The sequence below is a fragment of the Podarcis raffonei genome, chromosome 6 (genome assembly GCF_027172205.1).
Source record: "Podarcis raffonei isolate rPodRaf1 chromosome 6, rPodRaf1.pri, whole genome shotgun sequence".
Classification (NCBI taxonomy): domain Eukaryota; kingdom Metazoa; phylum Chordata; class Lepidosauria; order Squamata; family Lacertidae; genus Podarcis; species Podarcis raffonei.
In genome coordinates this window covers 41451119-41478842 of record NC_070607.1, presented here as the reverse complement: position 1 = coordinate 41478842, position 27724 = coordinate 41451119, and the positions used below count along the sequence as shown (strand labels likewise).

At 41.3% G+C, this 27724-nt stretch overlaps 1 protein-coding gene across 14 annotated transcripts in view; it reads right to left on the bottom strand.

The window, feature by feature from the left end:
* The window catches only part of DAB1 (DAB adaptor protein 1), a 568090-nt gene that overhangs the window by 134101 nt on the left and 406265 nt on the right, over positions 1-27724 (bottom strand). For 13 of the 14 annotated variants that reach the window (XM_053392306.1, XM_053392300.1, XM_053392292.1 and 10 more), the window contains one exon: positions 2822-3024. In XM_053392306.1, the coding sequence (XP_053248281.1) occupies positions 2822-2888 (67 nt within the window). In that variant the 5' untranslated portion in view covers positions 2889-3024. Of the gene's footprint in view, positions 1-2821; positions 3025-18540; positions 18629-27724 lie in introns of those variants that run through there. The other variant, XM_053392297.1, reaches the window with a different exon arrangement.

The window sequence follows — 27724 nt, the reverse complement described above, 5'->3', positions numbered from 1 at the left end:
ATTAAAGCATGAAGGAGGCTTTAGAGACACACTCATTCATGTGAAATGCATACTAAAAATATTTGTCCTTTGCCTTGTACTATTATTTTTCCACAGTTTGAATGTTTAAATTTCAAGAAGGCCTGTAAACATATTAAAGGTGAAGCTAAAGGTAGAGTTTGAAATAAGAGTACAGCAGAATGAGGAGCAATAGATGGAAATGTTATATATGAATTAATAGCAACATGTCAACAAGCATTCCTTAAGTGCACATAAGTAAACAAGAGAGTCTTTAATGTAATCTGAAACATATTGATTCATTCATTCAAGTAGTCTCATGAGTCTGAAATAACCACTCATATGAGTTTGCCATGATTTAAAACAATTGTTCCATGAATTTTAATTACAAACTATAACTATCATTCTATAACCATTCTGGCTTAGATCCTATGCTGCTGCTCTGCTCACTTTAAGGGAAGAGGAGATTTCCACCAACTTCACCCTCCATTTGCAGCTCCCTACATGATATCTCATGGGACGCAGGTGAGGCTGTGGTCTAAACCACAGAGTCTAGGGCTTGCCGATCAGAAGGTCAGCAGTTCGAATCCCTGCGATGGGGTGAGTTCCCTTTGCTTGGTCCCTGCTCCTGCCCACCTAGCAGTTTGAAAGCACGTCAAGTGCAAATAGATAAATAGGTACCGATCCAGTAGGAAGGTAAATGGTGTTTCTGTGCGCTTCTCTGGTTCGCCAGAAGCAGCTTAGTCATGCTGGCCACATGACCCAGAACCTGTCTGCGGACAAACGCCGGCTCCCTCGGCCAGTAAAGCAAGATGAGCGCCACAACCCCAGAGTAGTCCGTGACTGGACTTAACGGTCAAGGGTCCCTTTACATGATATCTCATTCCATTCCCAAAGGTCTCCGACCACACACAGGCAGATTGAGGGCATAAAAACTCCATTCTGCTCCATGAACATGAACTTTATTCTATTCATAAAAGGGGAGTTGGGATCCAAGTTTCTGTTTATATAATTTAATTTCAGAATTTTGAACCTTTCAGAATTCATTCTCTTATGCTAACCTAAAGATGTGGACCAAATTGCTGCTGCTTGTTTCTCAGGAACATCCCAACTGGCTTATTGCCACTGCCAAACACCCATTGCGTTTTGAGAAGTCCACGACAATAAAAGTTGCTATGTTGTTTTGATAAGGATTTTGTGATCAAAAGCATCTCTGGTTCTAAGTCCAGTATGCCTCTCTCTACCATCATTAGAGTCACGACTTTATTGTGGTAATTCCATCCACCAGCTCACTATCAAAACAGCACTCAGCAAGAGTGGGAGCAAGCAAGCATACATTTTCAGTAGAATAGCAGTAGCTCAGAACCTGAGGCAATGTGGTACCAGAAAGGACAGGCAAACCATAGAAGGGATTGAAACACAGCCATCTCCATTGCTACAGCCAAACACCTTGGACTCGTCACAACTTCCAGCATTCTGAGCTAGGGGAACTCTAACCTAAGTCCACAAACCACCAAGAGAAAAGAAAGCATCTCAACAAGCCAGAAAAAAAAATCTCTGCTAGAGTCTGTACTGATGCTATGAAGACAAAAAGACAGAATCCCAGATCTAGAAGTCAAAACAATGAGGGGACAACAGCAACAGTCCAGCTATTACATCAATTGGACCCAGTAGGTCGACCTGCGATTCTCCCTCCACTACATTTCCTGCATTTTTCATAGATGAGGAGCTTAATGCTACCATCCCAGATATGGGTTTGCCAGCCTCCTGCACTGAATTCAAAGACTGAAACTTGGGAGATGGGTGAGTGCTGAAGCCTTGACAGCTAAAATAGGTGGAGGAGGAGCCAAATGAAAGAAGGTAACAATGAAGACCTAGTACAACCCACAGGAGGCTTGGCCATAAATTCTGAGCTCCCATTTTGGGGAAACTTTAGGGGGAAACATGTACATATGAAGTATTACTTCTAAAATGACACATCTTTCCTTGTCTTCCCCTTATGCAAGAGGCATTTCTCCCATTTTATCCAGAGATTCAGTGTCTATAGATGGGAAAGCTTTTGTTGTCAGCTTCTCTGAGTGACCTTGTAGGTGCAGACATGACACACTGTTCTAAGGAAGATTATTATACGTTTTATACTTTGAAGATCCAAGGTTAACACTGAAAACATAATATCTGACAAACAGAGAAGATTTTAGTTAACTGTCATTAACCTAGTTCTTTCAACAATAGTTGTGCTTTGTATAATAAAGGAGCATGCGTAAAAATACAAATTAAAGGACAAAGTATTTTCCCTGAATGCTTGCATCAGCTGTGAATAGTGTGTCCTTTCACCATTTTGTAGAGGAGGGAGATTGGAGCAAAAGTGTTTGTCATTCAGTATAAGGTTATTACTTACATGGCATCCATATATACCCAAATTTGTTTACCTACGTGGCAGTCCAACAGGAATTTCATATCAATAGCACTTAGCAGAATCAGATTGGCTACATGACACTGCAACTTCATCATGTTCATTATGTGATTCCTGATTGGCAGGGATCAGTCAGGAAAGAATAAAGCCAAGGGAAAACGTGAAAAGCTGAATCGGCTAGCAGAGTGGAATTAATTGTTGTGAACTTTTAAAGTGCTTTGAGGAAACATGCATTACATTTCTAAAGCATTCATTTCTTTTTAGACAACTTACACTGGACAACAGAACAAAACAGCAAAGCAACAATACGTGTACCTATCAGGAATATAGCTAATTTTCTAAAACCATGAAGGATCTAATTATAAATAGAACACAATCTTTACCAAACTGCAAAGTATGGGAAGTTCCTACCTTTCTTCTTTGAGTCTTTCTTTGTGCTGGTTTTAACAGCCACTTGAAGTTCTGTCTCAGTTGACATCCTATTATATCCTTAGTCCTCTTCACACAGATCCAGTATCTTGGCCAGGCTCATTTAGAACAACTCTCCAAGAGAATAACTCAGCTCCTCAGATACTAGAATGCAGACAGTTCATTTCATTCACCCTTTTGGAGTGCTGCAAGAAAAAGCAACATAAGGGTGGGTCATCTTCTGTAGAATCAGGTTATCCAAGAAAGATTAAACCTATGACAAACCATCCATGGAGGTGTAGTTATTAACACTCAGCCGAAACTGCTTATCCACTTTTGTGTTAATTTCCAAGGGTGCTGAAAAGTAGCTCCTGTATTCTGTGACCTTCAGCACTCAAGAAATCCTTTGAAGTTTCAGCACTCCTTTGTCCCAATGGCTCCTGCTTCTGTTCTGTGCCAGCAGCTATGGTTCCCTTCACATTTTGGTTTGAAAAGTGTGAATTAGGTAGGTTTTCATTCTCTCCTATCCCTACCTTGGAATATTAAGTAATGCCTTCACTAGTATCTGTTTTCTTGCCTCTCTGGCAGTCTCCATCATTCCTGCACTGTCAACCCAAACTTCTCTGGGTAAACTGACTATAGTTTGCTTGACCTCATTTTTATTTCTGTTTCTGATGGCGTCCTCAGTAAGACTCAGTATTGCGTGTGTGTATTCAGTTGTGTGTCCCAAAGTCCTATTCCTATTAGGATTCAATACAACTTGCAACTGAATCCTGACAAGACTCCCCACAGTTCTGCTCCTGACAATGATTTAGGAAACCCAGTTCTTTACAATTTAGGAGATTAAAGCTTCTCAACACTAGAGAATGATTTGACAATTTAAATCACTTATTGAAGCTAAGTCTATAAAACCACTTGCCCTTTTCAAATCCAGGCTCTTTCAACATTTTGAAATGCTTCAATAACACTACATGGCTATGCACAATTTGAATTGATTTAATATTCCTTTAGTGTGTCAGGGTTTATGTATGGTTCTTCTTAATGAGCTCTTCAGATCTGTATGTGAATTATGCAACTTTCAAGGACAGATCTTCAAAGTGTGCTCAATTGATTTAAAAGTATAAAGTTTCTGCCTCCTCTCCCAGAAACCCAAATAAATAAATCAAACTTCCAAAATAACACATAAACAACCCAAAATCAAACCGACCAATTTCTAAAATAGTTGATGCTTCAGATGAGCTGTAAATTACCTTTCTGAATGGAAAAATTGAAATTTAATCTATGAAATGAAGAAAGGCTCTAACTGCTTATGAAAACCTTTACAAGAACAGCATTTCTAATTAGTCAAAACTATTTAGAAGCCATAAAAGAAAGTTTGGTCTGGATAAGATGAAGGCTTAAAACTTTGTCTATATGTATGGGGGAAAGGGTTGTGATGGGGAAGAACATTCTAATCTATGTGGATGAAGGAAGCTGAACAAAAGCAATACTAGCACCCAGAAAACATTTGGAAGCAAATTTCTGCCAAAACATGTTAGTGGAATATTTAGGGATCCTTCTTGAACTAAAGTTCTTACTCCATCACAGCTTTCGCTCCCTGACATGAGCAGCAGAAAATGGAATTACTAGGCAAGAAATAACATGCTGAAAAGACGACTGTAGAAAAGCTGCAAAAATGGTATGTCAGCAAACAGCTCCCTTTCACGGAATCAGGCTATAACCATGTTATTTATCTAAATTAATATTTTCTGCAGGAAGAGAAACCAAGGAAGATCCAATGTGTAAGCAGCACTTGATTTTAGTCTTGATACTTGTTAAGGATGTCACTTGAAATGATAAAACTGACATATTGTCAAACTTTTTCATGACTTTGTACAAGGTCCTGAGTTGGGACAACCTTTCAAAATTTAGATGCAAGATTACAATAACAAAGTTGCCCAAAACTTGAAGGGTATGCCCATGATTACATATACGGTGCCTGTAACATTAAGTCCTCAGAATCTGGGCAACAAATATTGTTTAGAAGGGAAATGAAAGCTAAAGCAAACCGCACGTGCAGATTATGCTGTGTAAATTTAAGGGTTGTTGGGTTATTTATTTTTAACAGAACAATGGAGAATTCAGCTTCAGAAAACCAAGATGAGAAAACAGGAACTCCAATATGCTTACCCATGCTCGAGAGATGCCTCCCATATGACACTTGCCATTCGTCTGTCGTTTATTTCAACCCAACAGGGCAAGGGGAATTTTGGGCACATTCTTAGTTTACCAGAACATATTTCTCAAATGAAATTGAGAAGGTACACCCCAGGAATGTATTGTGAGAAAAAGCTGTTCACATCAGAATGGTTTAAGTTCTTTCACTGCCAAGGATTGTAGGCAACATTAGGGAACTTGCCTCAAACACTCAGCCCTCACATCTGTAAAATGGGTATAATACTAACCCATTCTAATACTAACTCATGCAACTAATATCATGTGTGTGAAAACAATCAGGATTGCAAAAGTGTAATGAAAATTTAGAACACCTACATAAAGATATGGGCCAATGGCCGCAATAAACCTATAGATAGATAGAACACCTACATAAAATAGTTGTACTAGTGTATTGCTATAAAATTATAAAATTCAGACTTGTTACTGAAAGTAGCATTTTTATTACTGGTTTTCTTAAGGGAAAGTGACATTGATAATCATAGTTTATCTTGAGCTTGGGTGGAGAAGGCCTTTTTCCTTTTGATTAAGTCCTGTCTATGCTTTATTAAGCTGTACAAGAAGATTGACAAGGGGAAGGATGCTTTCAACAACCTCCCAGCCTGGATCCAGTGCTTTGTCTTTCAAGTTCTTTCAACAGAAGCGGAAGGAAGCTTTTCCCCTTTAATTATCATGGCATATTATTTCTTTTTAAGGAGCTGTCAGCCACACAGCATTCACTTAATGGGTCTCTCATTCAGATAATGACAATGGAACTGTTTCACAGGAGTAGCTGTTTAAACACAATATAAATAACCTCAATTTCTGGGGGCTGGGGTGCGGGGAGAAAGGTTGATTAAAACAAAAATATACTGATCAGGATTACTTTGTAGAACATGTATAGCCCTAGCCTAAAGCAAAAAGAAGTGTTGTCAAAAAGCAGGGGAGGAAAATGACAACTACTGAAACACCACTGAAGTTCAACATACTTTTAAGGGTTTATATCAAAGACAGCAATACAACTGTGATGCTCTGATATTGTTTGCCATTTAGAAAATATGCTTAAGAGATGTTATGGCAAAACATACTTCCACTGGGTTCTTTCAAATAATAAAATCTTGAAAACAAATATAGACACACTCCAAGAACTTTTGCACTATCTCCATTGAAATATGGTAAATGCTGGCAATGTGAGATCATGTGTCCTCATTTGCATCTATCTGCCATGAAGTTCAGATATATACAGAACCAAAGCTCACAATAACCTGACTCAGAATATGAACTTGTTCATCTTACAGTGCTTGACTGAATTACAAACTGATCAGCAATCCCTCTGTGCGCACACACACCCCTGCAAACAATTTTCCTCTTCAGCTCAAAATTTAAAACTTCCCATGATGTCTGGAATGGTACAGTGGGAACACCCCAGCCACCAAGAACTATGACCAATGTAGTTTTTCATGCTTCCCTCGTCCTTATTAGACACCCTGGAATCTACATTTCCAAACTATCCTTGCAACTGAGATACTGTGATGAGCATAGGTACCAGCATCTTAGGTACAAGTAGACTGGACGTGGGATAAAGACGTGGGTGGCACTGTGGTCTAAACCACTGAGCCTCTTGAGCTTGCCAATCAGGTTTTTAGTTCGAATCCCCACAATGGGGTGAGCTCCCGTTGCTCGGTCCCAGCTGCTGCCAACCTAGGAGTTCGAAAGCACGTCAAAGTGCACTGCTTTGGTTTCGGTGTTCCGTTGCACCAGAAGCAGCTTAGTAATGCTGGCCACATGACCCAGAAAAACTGTCTGCGGACAAACGCCGGCTCCCTCGGCCTGTAAAGCGAGATGAGCGCAGCAACCACAGAGTCGTCTGCGACTGGACTTAACTGTCAGGGGTCCTTTACCTTTACCTTTACCTGCAATATATTTAGCATCCAAAGCATTGTACACAAGCTGTGATCAGCAGGGTGGCATTGCACACCTGGTTTTCTGACCCGAAGCCAGGACAAAATAAACTTCCAGGCATTTGAGGAATTTTAGACATGCTTCTTGGCAACCCTGATATCAGTGGATGAGAGAGCTTAACTGTAACTGTTTTACAATTGCTTTTAAATTGTTTCATTCCGGACATGTTTGATAATGGTGGTGATGTTACTACAAACACCACCTAATTAGTAAAAAACAAAGGAGAAGAGTATGTGGGGTGTGGTCCAGGGACCAGTGTGGGTGCCATGGGTAATGTCACTATCACCAAAGCAATAAAATCTGAATTCTGAAATGGAGGATTGAAGGGGCAAACCTATTCGGAGTGGGTTTGGGGTCCAAAATCAAGCCGGGGTAGCTCATCTTTCACGAACCTCAATGAAACATGCATAGAAGAACTTCCTGTGAACTGGTTTACAATTCTTATGGACATGCTCCCACACAAATTTATTTAAAAGCCAATGTCACGCCCTATTATCCTCTAAACAGTGCATATGAAAGCAAGGTCTTGACATCTGTAAAGCGGGGGTCAGAATAAGGTCGTGCAACAATGCTTTTTTTCCTTCCAACTGTAGGTCTTTGCATGGGTCATGATAGAAAAACGCTGACATATTTTCCACATTTCATCTGTTTTGATATCCAAATCAGAATGGCAAGCAGGCTGCTATTCAGAGCCACAGCTTTCATTGTCTCTGCCAATCTAGGTCATTGTTTAATTTCTTTTCCAAAGGGGGGAGGAAGGAGCACGTTTTATCAATGAGATGCCATTTCTGCTCTTCTGTTATTCTCACTGTAGTTTAAGAACCACAATCACATAATTAGTTTTAAAATGTATCTCTCCTCCATAACATTTCAGCTCTTGTGTTACACCACACTATTATTTATTACAAAAGTGTCCCCATGACTTAGATTTTCCTGCAGATTATATGCAATCTTCTTATTTTAACAAACATGAGAAGATTTCCATTCTCTTTCTGAGTGCACAAAGGAGCAATGCAAACAATTTCTGAATTAATTGGCTTTTAATTCTAAGAGAAGTACAGAGCTTATACCCTGAATGCATCTTATGATGATATAATACCTAGGAATTAATGAAGTAAACATTCAAAAACCCAATTAAATACAGTTAAAGTACTAGCAGCAGTTGTATTACTATTTGCTCTGCACAACTGATTAAAGGCTTCAAGTTTATTTTTCCACCACATTTCTAGAAATATTTTTATTTTATGAATCATTTGGCATTTGCACTAAATAAGCATTTTACAGTTTTCATAGCTTGGGCTACAAGACGCACTTTTGATTTTATTTGAACAAAAGCAGACTAGACAGGAGAAAATAGTTTTGTGGCCTGTAATATTTTGAGCATTAATGAGCTAACACACAGCTATCACTTGGGTTAAGAAGAGTTAGTAAACTAGAAATACATTTATACCTCCTTGCCCAAAATGCATCAATAGTGACCTCCACCTAAACTCTCCTGGCTAGAAAATAACACAACACAAGGAAAATATTGTATGTCCTATATTACACATGTACAATAGGACTTTTCGATCAACTGGTGCCCCAGATAGAACTGGTGCAAATATAGAAAATTCAGTTTATATGTTTTCTCTGGGAACAAGGAGAAAGAAGAAGCACACAAACAATTGAAAAGAAGCCAGTCAAGGAACAAAGTTGTGTTTGGTGAGTCAATTAAACGCTAGAGTTGAAGTGCTCAATGCTCAATGACAAGAATCAAAACAGCGTGCTGCTTTTGACCTGGTGCATCAACAGTTCTAATTACTGTACTGCAGGAAAATTGGGGGAACGGATCTTACAGTTCCTGCAGAAACAGTCTATTTTGGAGAGTTTCATGTACTGTACACTTAAAAGTGTGGTTAGTTTAAAGGGGGGTAGGACTGGTTTACACAGCACTTCACCAGCACCACACAAACATGTGAGTTCCTGGGGAATAGTTTACTGTTGCTTTGCCTCTCCCCAGTCTATTTTATTCCTGCACCATACTGAGGTGAGCCAAAATTTGATTTGGATGTTGTTCAAACTCATGCCCATGATGAAAGTCTATCCTCACCCATCCCAAGCTGCACCGAATAACAAGGTGAGAGCTTAATCCAGGTTGAGCCCAGGTTGGAACAGCATGCTAAGCCAAACCCTGGCTCAGATCAGCAACACAATGTCAGTGAAAAGGACATGGAAGGAGCAAAGCAGCCATAAGCTCCTCTCTGGGAGCCCACTGTTTGCACAGTCCCATTAATGCATAGTGCAAATACAATAGTGGGTACAATCTGCTGTTCCCAACCAGGGTCTTTGTATGGCACCAACCTCTCCCCTCCCCACTACCTCCTGATAAGCAGCAGCAATGTGACCCACTGGAGGTCAGGGGAGCAGTGGTGTCCCATCATGTCATCCACTACACATGTACAGTGGTACCTCGGGTTACATACGCTTCAGGTTACATATGCTTCAGGTTACAGACTCCGCTACCTCAGGTTAAGAACTTTGCTTCAGGATGAGAACAGAAATCGTGGTCCGGCGGCGTGGCGGCAGCAGGAGGCCCCATTAGCGAAAGTGGTGCTTCAGGTTAAGAACAGTTTCAGGTTAAGAACAGACCTCCGGAACGAATTAAGTACTTAACCTGAGGTACCACTGTAACTGTAGACATAGATCCTAATAAAGAGATGGCTACATTCAATGAAGTGTTGCAGCACATGACTGCTTACAAACAGATAAAAACTGCATGTACTGGCCCTAAATAAAAAATAAATACTGACTGTCATTCACAGCACAAAACAAATTTACACAGACACGCTCTATCCACAGCATACAATGCAATGCACGTGCATGCTCAGATGCACACCTCCGTTTGATCTATGTGCATCAGGTGCCTCCTGGCACAGCATTTGACATCCACACAACAGAATGCAGTAGTATGTGATGATTGGAGCCCAACTTCAATGTGTGGACCTCTCTTACTGGACTGGGACAACAGTCAAAATTATGATGGAGCCAGGAAATAGGAGGAGGGAGGCTCTAAAAAGAAGAGCCTGGGTACAAATTCTGGGTCAATCTATTTATTTGTTTATTTGGTTTATATACCACCTTTATCAAGAGATCCCAGGGCAGTGTACAATATTAAGAACACATTTTACAGAGCATCAGTAATAAAAACGCATTGAAAGCTCAATAGAAAGCTTAACAACAGACACTGCGATAATAAAATAATCATGATAACAGTCCATTGCTTTACCCCCCGCTTTAACAGGCCATAGATTATTGAAGGGCCATAGACCTTAATAAAGAAGAATGGTTTTGCTTGGTGCCTAAAGGCATGACATGATGGTGCCTAGCAAGCCTCTTTGGGGAAAGCGTCCCACTGTTGGGAAGTCACCAGAGAAATGGCCCCTTCTCTTGCTGCCACCCATCGAACCTCTTGAGGAGAGAGGACATAAAGAAGGGCCTCAGATGACAAGCACAGGGTCCAGTTTGGTTTTTATGGGGAGAGGCGGTCCTTAAGGTACTGAGATGGCTTTATAGGTTAACACCAGCACTTTAACTTAGGCCTGGAAACTAACTGGCAGTCAGTGCAGTCAGGCCAGGATTGGCATTATATGCTCAGACAGTCTTGTTCTGGGAGCAATCTGGCCATTGCTCCGTTTGAAGTTTCAAACCCATCTTCAGAGGCAGCCCCATGTATAATGCATGACAGTAATCCAATCAGTAATCTATGTGCTTATAAGTACACAACACTGTCTCATTCACAACACGGTATATTAAGCAGATAAAGTATGATTATAATTAAACTGAGGTCCTAGTCTTCCAAAATATGTCCTTATTCCTCCCCACCTAATTCCTCTAAAATACATCGATATTATTTCTGTGGGAAAAAATCCTTCACAGATGGACCATTTTCAGTTTTCCAATGTCACAGTAACTCTCTTAGCAATCAGCAAGCATAAGAAAAAAAATTCACTTCCCATGGCCTCTTGGGATTCTGTGTACTTCAGGCACATCTGCTATGTATTTCTTTCCTTCTATATAGAAAAAAAGTCATCTGACCTAAGCTCTGGGAATATGCATAGTTACTCATTTTTAAAAAAGAAAAACAATTAGATGAAGATGAGAGTACAGTCCACCAAGAGCATCTGACCTATTTATTGTAATTTGTAATATGTGTGATTATCTTAATTCCACACAGATTGTCAGTCATGTAACCTAGATCTGCAGACAGGCTTAACTAGCCATACTATGTGATCAGTGAGAGAAATACCATTAATAATAGCACTTTTCAGTATACATACAAAGTGCTTTCAATTCTTAATTCATTTATCATCACAGCAAGCCTGTGAACAGGTATAGATTTAATCTCTGAATAGGTTAAGTTTGGAGATATCGCACAAGGCCCCTTTCATAACCAAATACATCAAACCCTCAACTGCATTGCATTGGCCCAATGCAGAAAACAATGAAACATTTGGGAACCTGAAGTAAATCGATTTGCTCTCTAACTCTAAAATACTGCTATGTGCAAATGTAGTCATAGTTTTATACACATGAGGAAATAAACTACTTGTAATTTATAACGGGTGCTGGTACAATTGCTCATTTGTTTTCTTCTTCTTTGGCCAATTCTGTATTTTAACATAGTGTGACCACAACTGACACAAGGGTTATGTTTCCAGATGGCTGCACATAAATGCAAAATTGTGCAAAGTCAGAATGACCCCCCAGAACCACTCCCACCATCTGAGATCTTGCAAATTCTTGGACAGTCCCACAAGAGCCTCCAGAGCAAGAATATCCTGCTCCCTTTCTATTCATTTATTGGTGATCCACATAAAGCTGTGATCACATAAGCAAAATCAGCATGTGGGATCCTACTGTATATTCACTTACTATTGTTATATAATTGGAAATGACCAAATTACTTGAATCATTTATCTGTCATGCCTGTTGGATATGAAACATAATATCAAAGGAAGAGAACTTTCCACCATTTTCTTACACTATATTCTTTGACAAACTGCAAAGCAACAGAGCAAGATGCACCAAGTTATATTTTAGCTGAGACATATAATTTATTTATACACACCAGAATTATTCTTCATAGATTTTTGTCATGTGTTTGATGATACAATGAAGTCCAGCTGCTACTGTGATTTAAAATCCCCAAATCCTATCTATCTTTTTGAAAGGAGCTTCTTAAAAAAAACAACACAATTTTTACAGATTTCTACAACAGTAATGTACAAAAGCAAAAACACATCAATAAAAACAAAAATCAAAAAATGGTTATATTATGATGAAAAACAAAAGTACACGAAGTCTTCTCAAACTTTGTAGAGTAGAAAACAACAAATCGTCTCCTTCCTAAAAGAGGGCACGTTTTGCGGTGAGACCTGGAGACTGACCCCCTCTGTTGTGGGTGGGTTTGATTGGTTAGCCACAACCTCCAATTGGTAGGTGCCTTGATGTTGGGCCCCATCTGACCAATGGGGCGCAGTCCAAACAGATCGAGAGATCTTCCTCTTTTGGCTCATGCATTCGGAACAAGCTAACAGCGTGTCCTCTGTGCAGCCAAGAGACTTACCTTTGATAGATCATCTGGGTGATTTCTTTCTGTTTTTTATTCCCCCTTTTTGGTTATTACTTTTTATTCTTCCTTTTGAGTTGTTCTCTCCCCCTTTCCTTCCCTTTCCCTTCCTCTTAACGGACTTTCCCCCTCTGGGGCTCCAGCCCCCGGGCGCTCCTGTTGTGGAGCTTGCCGCTGCTCTCCCCTTTCATTTTGGTGGTTGGTTTTTCTGGCTGCAGTAGCAGCCTTGTGCCTAATACACGACTGTGGGCAAGTGCGTTTGTCGCTCCTTTAGCCCTGTCGTTAAGTCCTTTGATTGGTTTCATAGCAGCGAGAGTTCCCTCTCCCTGCCTTTATTGTGCTCCCTTTCATTTTAGCTGGGTCGTGTATTTGTTAAGGGCGGGAAAAACCTCTGTTTTGTTCCAGCCGCCATTTTAGGTTACAGGGTCTGGTTCTTCCTTACTAGTTTTGGCAGGAGCGCCATTTTGCATTGGCGGGAGCCCCATCTTTTTGAGGCGGGAGTGCCATTTTAAAGGCCTGGGTCTTTTTGTGTATTTGTAATTAGCATTCCCTACACAAGACAAAAGGATCGTGATGCCTATTAAAAGGAATCCCAATCCTGCTCTCCCTTCTACTAGGGTCATTAGGGGTCCCTCTCAGTCATTGCATTCTGTGCCAGCCCATGTGGTTCATCAGCCTACGCTGGATCGCTTAAGTGCAATTATGGCCAATATTGGCTCAGACCCTGCTGCCATGACTGGCTTTAATACAGAACTTAAGTCACTGGCTCAGCAGTTTGGGAGGCAGCCTGATGCTCAGCCTGGCCCCTCCACGTCCTCTACTGTTTTTGAGGCTCATGGTCCTTTGGATGTGAGTGAAGGGAGTGAGGTTTATGATCCTTCTGAGGCTTTGCTGTCTCAATTTCAGCCTTCCAGAGTACCAGTCCCAGCTAGTCCTAGGGGTCGTCCTAGGAGCATGGGTGCTATGGTGCAGCAGGCCTTTCGGTCAGGGCTGCCTCGTTCGCAGTCGGCACCCCCAGGTTCGGGGAGTTCAGGGCTTCAGCCTGCACAGCATGTGGGAAGGGGAATGTTCTCCCAGCCAAGCTCCTCACATGTTTTTAGTTCTGTGCACGTTCGGTCTGTTCCTTCGAGGGAGGCACTCAGTGTCCAGTCTTTGGAGGAGGATCTCCCGGTGCCTAGAGTCCCTTCAACTGGTGGCAAGTGGCAGAGGAGTCATCGCTCCAAGTGCAGGGCCAAGAGGTGGAGAGATGGCGATTCCTCCTCTTCTACTGGTACGTTTTCTCAGACCTCTGATGATGATTCAGACACAGTTCTGGGTTGTCCAGTAAAGGATGCCAAGAGATATTTGTCACTTCACCCGCTTGGGGACAGTCCCTTCCTGGTTCACGAGGCTGGGTCCCTGTTAAGGAGGCATCAATTTGCTGCAGTAATGCGCAATGCACCTCATTCCTTTCATATTGGTGCAGCTACTACTGCTGCACACTGGGGTCTGTCCGTCGACAGGATCAAGGATCTGGGCCACTGGAAATCTGAGGTATACAGGGGTTATGTTTGGATTCGGCGCTGAGGTGCAGTTATTAATGTTGTTTTGTTCATTCCTAGGTCCGCCTGCCCTGCATGTCTGGAGAGTCGGGCACGGCATTGTCCACTGGGCCAGCAGGAGGGCAGCGGAGTCTGGATTCGGATGCAGGCTCAGACTCCTCGGCCATGTGTGCGTCTCCTGGGTGTCCATACAAGGAATGCATTGGGAGGAGCTTCTCCCGATGGTGCGGGTGAAGGTGTCTGCGGAAAGCACACCTGCGGCGATGGTGGTGCAGCTGGGTGACAATAATTTACTGGAAGCTCCCAGCTTGAGCCTGTGGACCCGCATGCAGGAGGACTTGGAAGAGTTGAATTTTTGGTCGCAGCTGTTGCAGCGACGTGTGTGGTGTGGTAGCCGATGCCCAGCTTCCACTGAGAGGGCCAGGAGGCGCGTGCAGAGCGCAGTGGCCAAGAAGGTGCTGGCGTTGGGTGGGACGGTGATTCATCACCCGGGCATTACCTTCCGTGATGCGTCCCTTTACAGGCTTGATGGGGTTCATCTGTCTGTGATTGGGAATGATTTGTGGCTGACCTCCGTGTCAGCAGGGTTAAGGGATTGGTTACAGATGTGAGTGGTTGGCAGCGAGCGCAGTGTTCGTGTGGCGGATAGGCGATAGGGATGGGGGAGCGGTCTCGCCATCCCTATGTGAAGGGTATTCCGTTAAAGGAATCCATGGACTCAACTGGTTTGGTCAACCCCTGAGAGGGGCTTGTGCCCATACCTGAGTCCAGGGGGGCATCTGGGTGGTGAACAGAGTCTGTACCCAGCTTTTCACCTTCCCAGGTGTTCACCCTTGGCTGACCTATGCTGGTTCCCTGGGTTAGCGCTGCCTGCAAGAGTGCAGGGAACTAGTTGAACCAGAGCCTATGCAACCACTCACCTTCTGTAATCAATAAAGATGTGTCCTAAATTCTGCCAAAAACCCAAACTAAAATTTGAGTCATGTGTGATTTTATTTAGGGGGGAGGTCTCTAGGTCTGAACACACAACAACAAATGAGCTCAAAAGAGCTAATTCTACTTTAAACATTAGAGGTAACTACCTAGCTTCTTATATATTGATTATTTTCCAATTATTTAATATTTATTTATTTATTTACGGCTATTAGCCCATAAAATATATACAAACATAAAAACACAGAGACATAAAGACCGATATATCCGACAACAGAAGGTGAACACCACGATGCAAGGGTGGGTCCTTGAGCAGAGCCAAATGACAGCTTGGGGCCAGGAGAGCTCCAAGGGACGGTTCACAGAAAAAGAAAAACTGAAGACGAGATCTGACATGCACTCTCATCATAACAGTCCGATTAGTTTAGGTGTTTTTGTTGGTTTTTGGTGGTTTTTGTGTGTGAGATAACCGCATTCAGGAATCTCGCCACCTGCAGAGTTACAGAAGGATCTGTATCCTGCAAAAGCAGTGCGGCGTGTAACTCAACAGGCCTGCCAACCAAGCGCAGTAAAGCAGGACCCAGGAATTTAGTCCTGGCTATGCTATGTAGGGGACAGTTGAACATTATATGTGGAAGAGATTCAACAGTTTTCCCGTCACACACGCATAGCGGAGACACCAAACCCTTGGAAAATCTGTGGCTCAGCAGGTTCGATGGAAAGACATTGAACCTTGCACGAATAAATGCGAGTCGGTGTGGTACTGATGAAAGAGATGACATGTATGATGGAAGGCCAAGTGGTGGGGTTATTCCGTGATACCTGGGGGAGCAGACACCCCCACCACTGGCGAGGTTGTGTTGATTTTCAATGTCTGCTAATCTTTGCTCAATAAGGCTTTTGGCTGAGCGTAAGTTCATCTTTAAGGAGTCCGCTGGGGAAATTCCGATGCTCAGAAGTTTGGCTTGGATTTTTCCTACCCACGGATTGACAAAGACGTCCCGCCAGAGACACTGAAAAAGATAATGGTCGGGAAGCCTATGCCAGCTGGACAGCCAATAGCCAAAGACTCGCTTCCAGATGACAGTCTCCAATGATGCAATCCTTAACTCCAGACGTATGGCTGCGTTGCTCACACACATGGGGAGTTTCAGAAGGCGACGGAGAAACTGATTCTGCAATGTCCCCAGTAATGTTAAATTGGACCCTGGGGCCCAAAGCGGGGCAGCATAACAGAGGGTGGAGACCACTTTTGCGTGGTATACCTTCAATGCAGAAGGGATGTGAGAGGCTCCGTCGGCCGCAAAAAATTGGAGTAGAGTATAAAGCATTGTTTTCCCTTTGTTTAGTAAATACTGTATCTGTGGCTTCCAGCTTAAATTGTAGTGAAAAAAGACTCCCAGGTATTTAAATTTGAAAACCTGTTCTAATTGGACTCCATCTAACTTCCAGCTGTAAGTTTTCCGAGACCTGGTGAAGACCAGGACTTTAGATTTCCCATAATTAATTGTCAAATGGTTGAGTTTGCAATAAGCCGCAAAAATCTTTAGAGCTCTGCATAAACCGACTCTAGAGTAGGAAAGGATCGCTGCATCGTCGGCATATAGGAGCAAAGGGCAGCGAAAATCAGCTAGGCGGGGGGCATGAATGTTGGCTTGAGACTCATTCAGAAAGAGCTTCATATCGCTAATAAACAAGTTGAAGAGGAGTGGGGCCAAAATGCAGCCTTGGCGCACACCTCTATTTATTGGGACCTCGTTGGATAGGTTTCCCGCCGGTGTGAGTCTCACTCTAGCCGACGACCCATGGTGTAATTGGGTTATAAGCCATAACAGCCTTCTATCTATGCCCCATCTCTCTAATTTCTTCCATAGGCAGTTTCTTGGGATACTGTCGAAGGCAGCCTTTAGGTCTATGAAAGCGACACATAGGCGCCCCCGACTCGGGGCAGAATATTTTCTGGCAAGATGATACATGATTACCATATGGTCCGAGGTCGAATAATTGTTCCTAAAGCCCGCTTGCTCATGGCCAATCAAATTTGAGTCGTTTGCCCAATGGGATAGCTTAGACCGCAAAAATTTTGCATAGATTTTCCCGATGATAGACAAAAGGCTGATGTTCCGATAGTTCTCCGGGTCAGCAGGGGGACCCTTTTTATGGACTGGCACGATCACGGCCTCCTTCCATGACCTGGGGATACGCCCCGTAGAATTAATTACATCAAAGACTTTGGCCAGAATTTCAGCCCACCACCTCGGTTGCGCAACAATAGCCTCAGCAGGGACTAGATCTGGCCTGGGGGCTTTGCCTGTTTTCAGATCAAATATCAAGTCCATTATCAGGTCTGGGTCGGTGGAGGGCCACAAAGGTAAATGGTCGGCTCGGAATTCCGTGGATGAGTTGGATTCCTCTGCCAAGGAGAAATATTTACTCAAGAATTGTTCCCATGTGGGCACAGGGATAATCGTCAGTGGGTACTTCCTTCCTCTTTTGTTTATCAGAGCCCAAAATTCCTGTGGTCTGCGGGATCTCGAGGCCGCAATCAAGGCTCGCCAACGCTTTTGATACCACTCACGTTTGGCCAGCTTTAAAGTCTGTTTGTATGCTCTTTTAGCTTGTAAATAGGAGGATGGTAGAGCCTGGGCATTAGAGTTTTTGTATTCATTATAGATGGTACGAAGAAGGGATCTTGCTTGTTTGCAAGAGGTGTTAAACCAAGGGGCCCCAGCACTGCAATGCACCACTTTCGCCTTTTGAGGAGGTGATGTAAAAAAAGTAGTAAGGTTTGTTATAAGAAGGTTAAAAAGTTTCAAAACCGAATTGGAATCTTGTAAATCAGTAGTTATTTGAGGTAAATAGGCAGTAATTTCCCTATGGAAAAAACCCTGGTATTTTTGGGCCACAGCTTCCGACCATTTGATCCCTCTTATTTTAATTATTTAATATCTGCTCTAATTACATGAGTCTCAAAATGTAAGTTAGAGCTTCTTATGAAGACACAAACTATTCACTGGGTGAGGGTACTCTTCCAAGGAAGCTTTACAACTGAGCTTTGCTCCTGCTGCCAAATTATCTCTGCATTCCCTGTCTACCTCTTTGAGGCTGCCCAGATATCATCCTGCAAGGTTGCTTCCAATGTAGCTTGCCAGCTTCTGCTACCTGAACTTCCTGTACTACTCACCCTCCAAATGCACCCAGCTAGGCAATTGTCTATATAACAATTTAAAAAGCCTTGTTCATGAGCACATCCACCACAAACCAAACCATGCACCCTATGCATACACTGCATTATCTACAAACCTGGTTTAGTCCTGAAGTAGCTCTGTGAACTTTAACATGCTTTCAGTGAGATAATTATTAGAATACATAGTCTTTGAAACACTGTCTTAAAGTACTGGTATGCTTGGTAAATGAAAACTCCCATTTTCCAACCTCCTGTACACTGAAATAACTAACAAAGGAACGATAAATTTGTACGTTACCAATGCTACGCTGTTGCGACTTATTGTGACAAGCTGAAGGGATTTTCTCCCGTCTTTCGAAGCTCTGGATTCTGTTTTTACAAAGCGAAATAGAGACTAAGGAATGAGAGGGGGCAAAGTACACAGCTAAGATCAGAGTATGTTGTAATTAAGTCTGTTAAATGTCCACTAAAGTGAAGCTGTGCTGGGGAGAAGTGAAACTTACCCAGTCACAAAGAGTCATCTCCAGAGAGAACCAGGGGAGGAGGAATAAATACCAAGAGGTAGTTTTTTACATGAATTTGAACATACTCAAAGTCAGAGCTTTCAAACGCACTGAAGACATAGATGCCAGCTTTCTAAGCTGGTACAGACATTATGTGGAGCTAAACCACAACTTAGTGTTGTATGAATAAGACAAGCCTTTTTCAAGGCGTCTCCCTCTTCCTCTGGCTTGGCCACAAATAGTTGGATGGCTTTGTCTTCCTTTTATTATTATTATTTTTAGAATGTAACCCTTTGTAAGTTGAAAGTTGTGTGTATGTGGGAGGGAAAAAATACTTTGTGTGTGGGTTAGTTAGGGTTGCCATATTTCAAGAAGTAAAAATCTGGACACCTCAAAGCTTTTTTTTTTTTTAAGGAAAACCCCAAAGTTATTACGAGAATGCAAAAAAAAGGGGAAAAGGGGGAAAAAGGAATTCTGGTTTACTTGCAGAAGACCCAGGACAACTCAGAGACAATGGGAGCATCTCCACCCCCATCGTTCACTGAGATCCAGCGCCAAAGGCCTTCTGGCAGTTCCCTCACTGCGAGAAGCAAAGTTACAGGGGACCAGGCAGAGGGCCTTCTCAGTAGTGGCACCCGCCTTGTGGAACACCCTCCCATCAGATGTCAAGGAAGTAAACAACTATCTGACTTTTAGAAGACATCTGAAGGCAGCCCTGTTTAGGGAAGTTTTTAAATATTTGATGTTTTATCATATTTTTAATATTCTGTTGGGAGCCGCCTACAGTGGCTGGGGAAGCCCTGCCAGATGGGTGGGGTATAAGTAATACGTTGTTGTTGTTGTTGTTGTTGTTGTTGTTGTTGTTGTTGTTATTATTATCATTTCCCCTAAGCCTTATAAATATGCAGTGGGCCTGATTTTCCTCAGGATGCCTACAGACTGTGGTTCCGATGACAATCTCCCACCCACCCCACCATATAACCCGAAATTAAATACTGCAATGAAAGAGCACAGCCATGACTGCATGCTACACATGCAGCATAAAGTTTAGTTTGGCCTTCAGCTGCTTAAATCAGGAAGTCAATCTTCAGAAAAATAATTTCATTCCCAAAGGTTCCAAATGATGTACAGGGCACATTTGAGTCAGCTATTAAAAAAATGTGCTTGACTTAAAAGTTAACAAATTGAACATCTGTTGAAATTAACTCATCAAAACTTTTGTGAACAGCTTTTAGAAATTAGTATCAGATATTTTGGGATAATTATTCTGAGTAAAGTTATTTTGCAATACCTTTAGTGTGATCACAGAACTGTTATGAACAGAAAATGAAGCACTATTCACAGAGTTTTAAATAATTTTTGAGCACATGAAACATTCAAGCTGCAAATTCATTTACTAACATGACAGCCAGAATGTAGGCCTAGTGCAAAACCCCCCACAAAAAACACCTTATCTTTTAAAATGGTAAAAAACAAACAAATCAAAACTGATTAATATGGAATATGTAGTTCTAAAGTTTAGAATCTAAACCTTGGCATGCTGGAACATATATTACAATCATTATTGGTCCTTTTCCTTCTCTGTGTGTGCATGCAATAAGTTTATTGTAGGCTCTGGCCACACAACCCATGCATCCTAACAACAATAACAACTCCCCTTTCTTCCATGGAAGCCCCCTGTCCCAACACAGACAAAAAGAATAGGTGTGCAGTGGTAAATCATCAACAGAGATCACCACTGCAGTAGAGATCAAAAACTAGACAGCTCGGGTAGAATGAAGGATGGAGCAGATGGATAACATGCCACAAAAAGGCATACACATTTTCAGGTCACCCAGGTAGTTTACAGTGAGGAGCCATTCACCTTCTCCTGTCATGCTATAGTTTATTTTCTCCTGGAAAGCAATTACAGGACAAATGCCAAGCTACAGTAGGTATTTTTTTTTCCAGTAGCAGCAGCAGCATCTGGTCTCTTGGCAGACTCCATGGGCAATTTTACTGGCAGTTTAAGTATTGCCTTTGGGTCAGTCACAGTGATATTGTTCATGAGCTGTCTGGCAACAGCTTCTTCCTAGATGTCATAATCCTTTTGATTTACTTTCAAGGAATTATAATGTTTTATCTGCTTCAGAAAGTGTTGACCTTAAAGGCCTCTGGAGGACATCTAAGGAAACATGGCAGGGGGAAAAAATACAGGCAGCAGCAGCAGCAGCAGCACTCTCAATAACAGTAACCAAATGCAAAACATATTGGTCTGATGTTATTCATTAATCTATTTGGCAATTTCCCATATAGCCAATGAGCCACATTCAACCCCTGGACTGAACCATTATGGCTTCCGGATCAGCTCTTTGAAACATACATAATATATTCCACCGCTCCAAAAATCACAGTAGTAGCACTCACTGATGCAAGCTCTTTTACCCAAGTCCTGAACCTGAGCAGAGAAAATTGCAGAATACCAAGCTAGATTAAAGGGAATGCTATATGGTTAGATTGAAAGTTAAATGATGGTAAAGAGAAAAATGCTAATGCGAGGCAGAATAGCAGGATATGCATAGTTTAGATAAGCTGCGCACACGTCTAATGCAAACATCACGTCCTGGTTCACCTTTGAAGTCTGTCTCAGTTCAAAGGCAAAGTCTGACTTTCTCAACTCTTGAATGTGGGACATCTCTTTTAATGAACGGACACTACGTTGCCAGTTTGTAAGAGTGAGTGAAGAAAGAAAGAAAGAAAGAAAGAAAGACCCAACCAAAAACCTTGAGTTTATTGACCCAAACACTCAGGTAGCTCTTGGCTGCATGACTAAGGCAGAACTAACAGCTTAATTTGTTCCCTTTTTAAATGATATACAAAAGAAAAAAATCTTTTTCAAAGAATATACATTAAGTTTGAGGTAATATAAAGAAGTGTCTGCGGACAGCGCTGGCCCCCGGCCTCTTAAGTGAGATGGGCGCACAACCCTAGAGTCGGACACGACTGGCCCGTACGGGCAGGGGTACCTTTACCTTTAATATAAAGAAAAATGGCTTAATTTGTATGTCATGGTAAACCATACTTAATGGTATATTGTGAATGCTGTTTTCTGGGCAGTCTTCTCACCAGCAAACATTGGTTACAGTTTATACTTTTCAGGGAGTGAAACAAATCAAAATCCCTGCTTCAGACATAAAGCTTAAGACACAGACCACGGATTGTTTCCTCTCAGTATGAGTGGGGTGAAGTCAGGTGGTCAACACTGGTGCATTCACAGCAGTCCTCTAACTATGGTTTACTAACATGTTGTTGTTTAATCGTTTAGTCGTGTCCGACTCTTCGTGACCCCATGGACCAGAGCACGCCAGGCACTCCTGTCTTCCACTGCCTCCCGCAGTTTGGTCAGACTCATGTTTGTAGCTTCGAGAACACTGCCCAACCAACCAACTGTGTCTTACTAACATATGCAAGCACATATGCCTATGAATGCCTAGAGGTTTTTGCTTTGTATCTATGACTTTTGAAAAAGATTTTATTGAAGGTGAAGGCCAACCAATTAACAAACAATATAAAAAGAAAATAGGAACTAAGAATTACAGAAGCAGTACGGAGTTTATATTTCTAGCTGAATGGAATGGGTGCCATACAGAGATGCATTTGGATAATCCAATTTCATTCTGCTACTCAGATATGCCTCTTGCTTTTTCCATACTAAAATAGTAACTAATTATCCCTGGTTTGATTATCTCCCCCTAATGCTTTTGCAGAAAATCATCAGCTGTTCTGCTCTTCATCATACTTAGATATAAGAAAACTAATATGAATCACATTCATTAATTCCAAGACGATCTGCAATATTTCACCTTGTGAAACACATCTCTATTGGATTTCATCTTTTGAATCACTTCTATAAAAAATGTAGATGATATAGTTACTTGAAGACTGCCAAATGTTCTTGATAAAGAAAGGCTCATAGCACAATAAAGTCTAATCAATAAATGAAACCCTAAATAACAGATGGCCATATAGCAGCCGAAAAGAGATCGTGCTCATCATACAAGATACATTTGATTCATTAGTGTGTGTTTTAGAGCTTTATAAAATGGACAGTTTCTAGCTTGAATGAGATTACCAGTGAACAGGGAGGCAGACCAGGGCCTTTCATAGATACCCTGTCCCTTCTTAGTGACAGGCAGAAGCAAAAATAAATTATAGAAACCAGGCAAAAAAGTGCCTATAAGCAAGATCTGTCTCCTGCTTTTAGTTTTTTGTAATGCGGCCAGATCATTACAGTGGCTCAATAATTAAATAAATAAATTTTGGCTCAGAAGTATAATGTCCTTGGCATAAAAAAAAATCAGTTGCTAATTTAAGTATCCAGCACCTAATTCACAGTAATGAATAAAATGCCACTAAACTTCAAAATAACAACAACAACAACAACAACAACAACAACAACAACAATAATAATAATAATAATAATAATAATAATAATAATTGAAGCCTAGTAATACAACAAAATGAGGATTTGTCTCACACCTTGAATAATTTATTTTGAGTAAAGGAGAAATATAGCATGTCCTCATTACTACCCTTGGTATAGTTTATTGAGATCTAAGTGTAACTTTCATCAAACAGTACTTCTAATTAGAACAATGCTTTGGAAACTGGGGACCTCAGACTTTTTTTAAAAAAAAAGTTTCTGAAACAACACATTTCTTCTAAACCATCTAGAATTGTTGGGCACTGGGCCTGGTGGAATTTTGGGATGTTGACTGGAGCCATTTATTTTAAATTCCTCACATGATGGCAGAGAGTACGGACTTGGGCATAAATCTTCCTTGAGCACTGCTGCCCTCCACAAGATGGAGGAATAAATTCTGAAGCAGGGAGCCTGTCCAACACATACAGCCTCCTCTTGGAATATCAGGGTTCTAAATCAAGCAGGGACACTTCACAAGTAGAAATGATTCCCTGCTGCAGAAGTGACCCCTCCAATTTGCAGAGTCTAGGAGGGGTGGGGTGTCAGGGGACAGAGCTAGCACACTTGTGATTGTTCTCCTTCATCGAATGAGGCTTTAGAACACTATTGATAAAGCTTCTTGGCAGTGTCAGGAGCTAAAATATACTCTACATCAAGACAAGGTCAGGTATGTGAGTATAGAAAGCCAGGTCAGGATGGTGGGTACACAGTGTTCAACTTAGGGACACTTCAGATGTTTTCAACTGTGCAGCCTTAAGTCATATCACAAGAAACTGACCATGGAGCAATGCTGATGAGGTAAAAGTGAAATTGTCAAAATGCAACAACACAAGAGTGTAGCCAAGATCATACTCCTGAGCCTAGGTAGCACAGGAATATCTATCTTATTTATTGATGCAGCAAAGCAGGATCCTGCTCAAAGTCAAGAGCATGGGTAGGCAAACTAAGGCCTGTGGGCTGGATCCAGTCCAATCACCTTCTAAATCTGGCCCGCAGACGGTCCAGGAATCAGTGTGTTTTTACATGAGTAGAACATGTCCTTTTATTTAAAATGCATCTCTGGGTTATTTGTGGGGCCTGCCTGGTGTTCTTACATGAGTATGATGTGTACTTTTATTTTAAATGCATCTCTGGGTTATTTGTGGGGCATAGGAATTTGTTCATTTATTTATTTTTTCAAAATATAGTCCGGCCCCCCACAAGGTCTGAAGGACATTGGACCAGCCTCCTGCTGAAAAAGTTTGCTAACCCCTGGTCAAGAGAGTAGCACCAATAAGAACAACACTTGGATGAAGCATGGTCGAAAGGGCTGGGACTGGGCTTGGTCGATTCAGACTCCTCCTTATCTAGAAATCCCTATTTCCTGCCAACTTGGAGAAAGTATGGCGTCCAATCAGTCTTTGTCTGAGATATAGATGTTGCTGTGCCTAGTCCATCATCCTCTAATATTGCACAGGTTATGAGAAGCTCCCTACTTCCCTAGCATTTACCAAGTAGGAAGGTCTAGACTTTAAGTGAGCTTATGATGGTGGCAATCCCAATGCAAGAAATAAGATAAGGCCCCCCCAAAACCCTATAAATGAACAACATGCTAAGAGTTCAGGTATTTTCTTTTGCAATGCATTTTATTATTACTGGGAGTGGGTGGGGGAGAAAGAACACATCCTCTGGATGCAAGGTTAAAAAAAAAGACATTGGGACTTAATGTTCTGCTTAGTTAAGGGATAAGTAAGCAGCAAGCACCAGTGTGCCTCTGGCTGTGCAGTCTGCAGGGACTGAACTTGCAGTTTGTGATGCTGGAGAGAACAGGATGATGAAGGGGAACCTTGTTTGCACCCAATAAAGCACTGGAAAGCATTATTATAATATAATTCATCTGAACTCACTATTAATATTGTAAAAATCCTGGAGGAGGAAGAAGGGGAAAGAACTAGGATTAAAGAAAAAAATGGATTCAGGTGTTTTACAAGATGGCTCACTGATTATGCATGATTCTGATATGCAACATATTCAGAGCTTTCAGGATACATGTCAGCCCCATATTTCTAGGAAAGCTGTAGTCTTCTGCTTGTTTGTGCTCCAAATCTTGCCACCACCATTCCCCCCAAATCTGTAGCCATTGCAACAGAAGAAAGTCATGTGTCACTTGTGCTGACTGAGTGACTACTTGATGCGATTGGAATGATCTTTGATAGCCAATTCATTCTTGTTTGGTCTGTGTCACAGCTGGTGTTGCTTCCCCCCACCACACCCCAATTTGGTGAAGCTTTAGATGTCAAAGTTTGAAAACCCTGTCATAAATTCTTATTTATTTTTGAAATGGTTTTCTTTTTAAACCTCCTGACACTTAAAGTAGTCCATCTTAGGGGGTGGGATAAGAAAAGGCATTGCAGAAATCATGTGATCGGAGACAAATTACCTATAGCCTCTTCTTTGCAAATGAAGTAGCTACCTAATACTTCTCAGAATGCATGTGTTTGAGCTTAAATTAACAGACACAGATTTACTATTTTACTACCTATTGGCGCCTTCTGGCAGGATGATGCAGACAATTGGCTTACAATTATTATGTCAAAGACAAAAGCCACAAAATAGGCCCAGAAGCTACCACTTGGTAAATGCTTATCTTAATCTATTCTGTCATATATTGCAATAGGCTGGACTACACTAAGACTGGACAAAATCCAAAATCCAGTTCAACAGTTGTAATTTGTTGATTTTGACACAGGAGAGCAATAACAGAGGCAAACTCCCAAAATGGTACTGAAACAAATCTTCTGACACAGCACAACTGTGAAAGGTAGAGTTGGGTGAATCTGCCATTCTTGGTTTTTTTCAGTTTCTCATCCAGCTAGTCTTAAATTCATTTCTCTGCATTTCCACATGCAATTTAAAATAAAAAAAAATTAAGAGTCCTCATAAAAATTCATCAGCATTTCAGTGTTACTTTCTCCTAAAATACACATTTTCTGTGCAATTTTGCTTATTGACATTTTTGCAAAGCAATTTCACATAATATATTTCACAACATTATTCTATGTTATTTTCATTAATATATAGTACACATTGCTAACTATTGCAAAAATTTGGAGAAGTGTGCATTTTGAAGGATGACTATGTTTCAGTTCCTATATGGTTCTGGAAAGTACAGATCAGGTAGTTTCACACTTAAATGTGAACTGAACTGGTTTTCTCCTCCATCCCTAGGAAGGATATATGCCCACTTGTTGAAGTTAGGGAGAATGCGCAGGACAATTATGACACCTTCAAGTTCATATGGGTTTGTGTGCCTTTTGAGGTTTTCAGAGCTGTGGAGATTGATACAGTTTGTACCACTTTCAGATTAAGAATAAGGTTCTCAAGGGAAAGCTTCATTTGGAGAGATAGAGACAGCTATATCACAGCTGAGACAGACAAAAAGCCACCCTGACCACACTGGCATAATTCACAAATTTGCTTCCACAGATCAGGATTACTGCGCTGCCAAATAGTTTACAGTGGTGTCCCCATAAACTGATGAACAATAGTGCAGAATTACAGTACATTTCTTTGGATATTTGTGAATATATATGCATACACAAATATAACTAACCAAGAACATACTGTTATGCGTTTGGCCATCTCAATCATTGTGAATGAGCAGCTGATGAATAACAAGGCAGAAATTTGCTAGTGATTTTCCAGACTTATTTTCAAGCAGAGCAGGGTGTAAATATTCAACGAAAGAAATGACTAAAGAACGGGAATACCTGATGTTTTTAAAAAGTTTTTAAAAAAGTCTAGGAACCAACAACAACATTTTACACAGACTATTTGTAAAATAAGTTGACTTAGATTTAAAGGTCAGTTTTTTATAGCATAGAGTGCTTGCATCTCTGTAGTGCCCTTAAACTCACTTGCACACACTTGCAACCTTGGTGTTAGTTTATCAGAGCAATCATTAAGCTTTGGCACTTTGAGGCTGATGAGTATTACCTAAGCCAGCACTCTTTGGAGCTAATCGTGTACAATTTAACATTATCAAAGCACAGACAGTCCTCATTCAAGCCAAGTGTGAAAGTTTTTAAATTAGCTTTCACAGTTTGATTCACAGACAGCAAATGTAAACTGGCACTGGATTAATTTTTTCTCCCTGACGACAATCTGGAACAGAATAGCCCAAAGGCTATTGTAGGCCATTTGCTTTAACAACTACTGAAGATTCACAATACAAGCTGAGTTCCAACTGGGACTGAAGCTCTAGGAGAAAAGGGAAGCTTAATATTATCCTCATTAAGCAAACCACTGTGTGTTTTGAAAATAAGTCCTTTAATTTTGTCACTTTCAAGTAGGTCTAGATCTCTCTTTCAGTTTTAGGTTTCTAAGGACAGGAATGGACATCATTATCAACAAAGAACTTCCATAACTCAAGAACCTGCACATGGGGCAGTTACAGTGATAATAAAGGTGCTCGGGTACTGGAAGCAAGAGGAAGGAGCAAAGTTAACTGGGCAGGAAGACTAGAGGAGAAGTGAGCA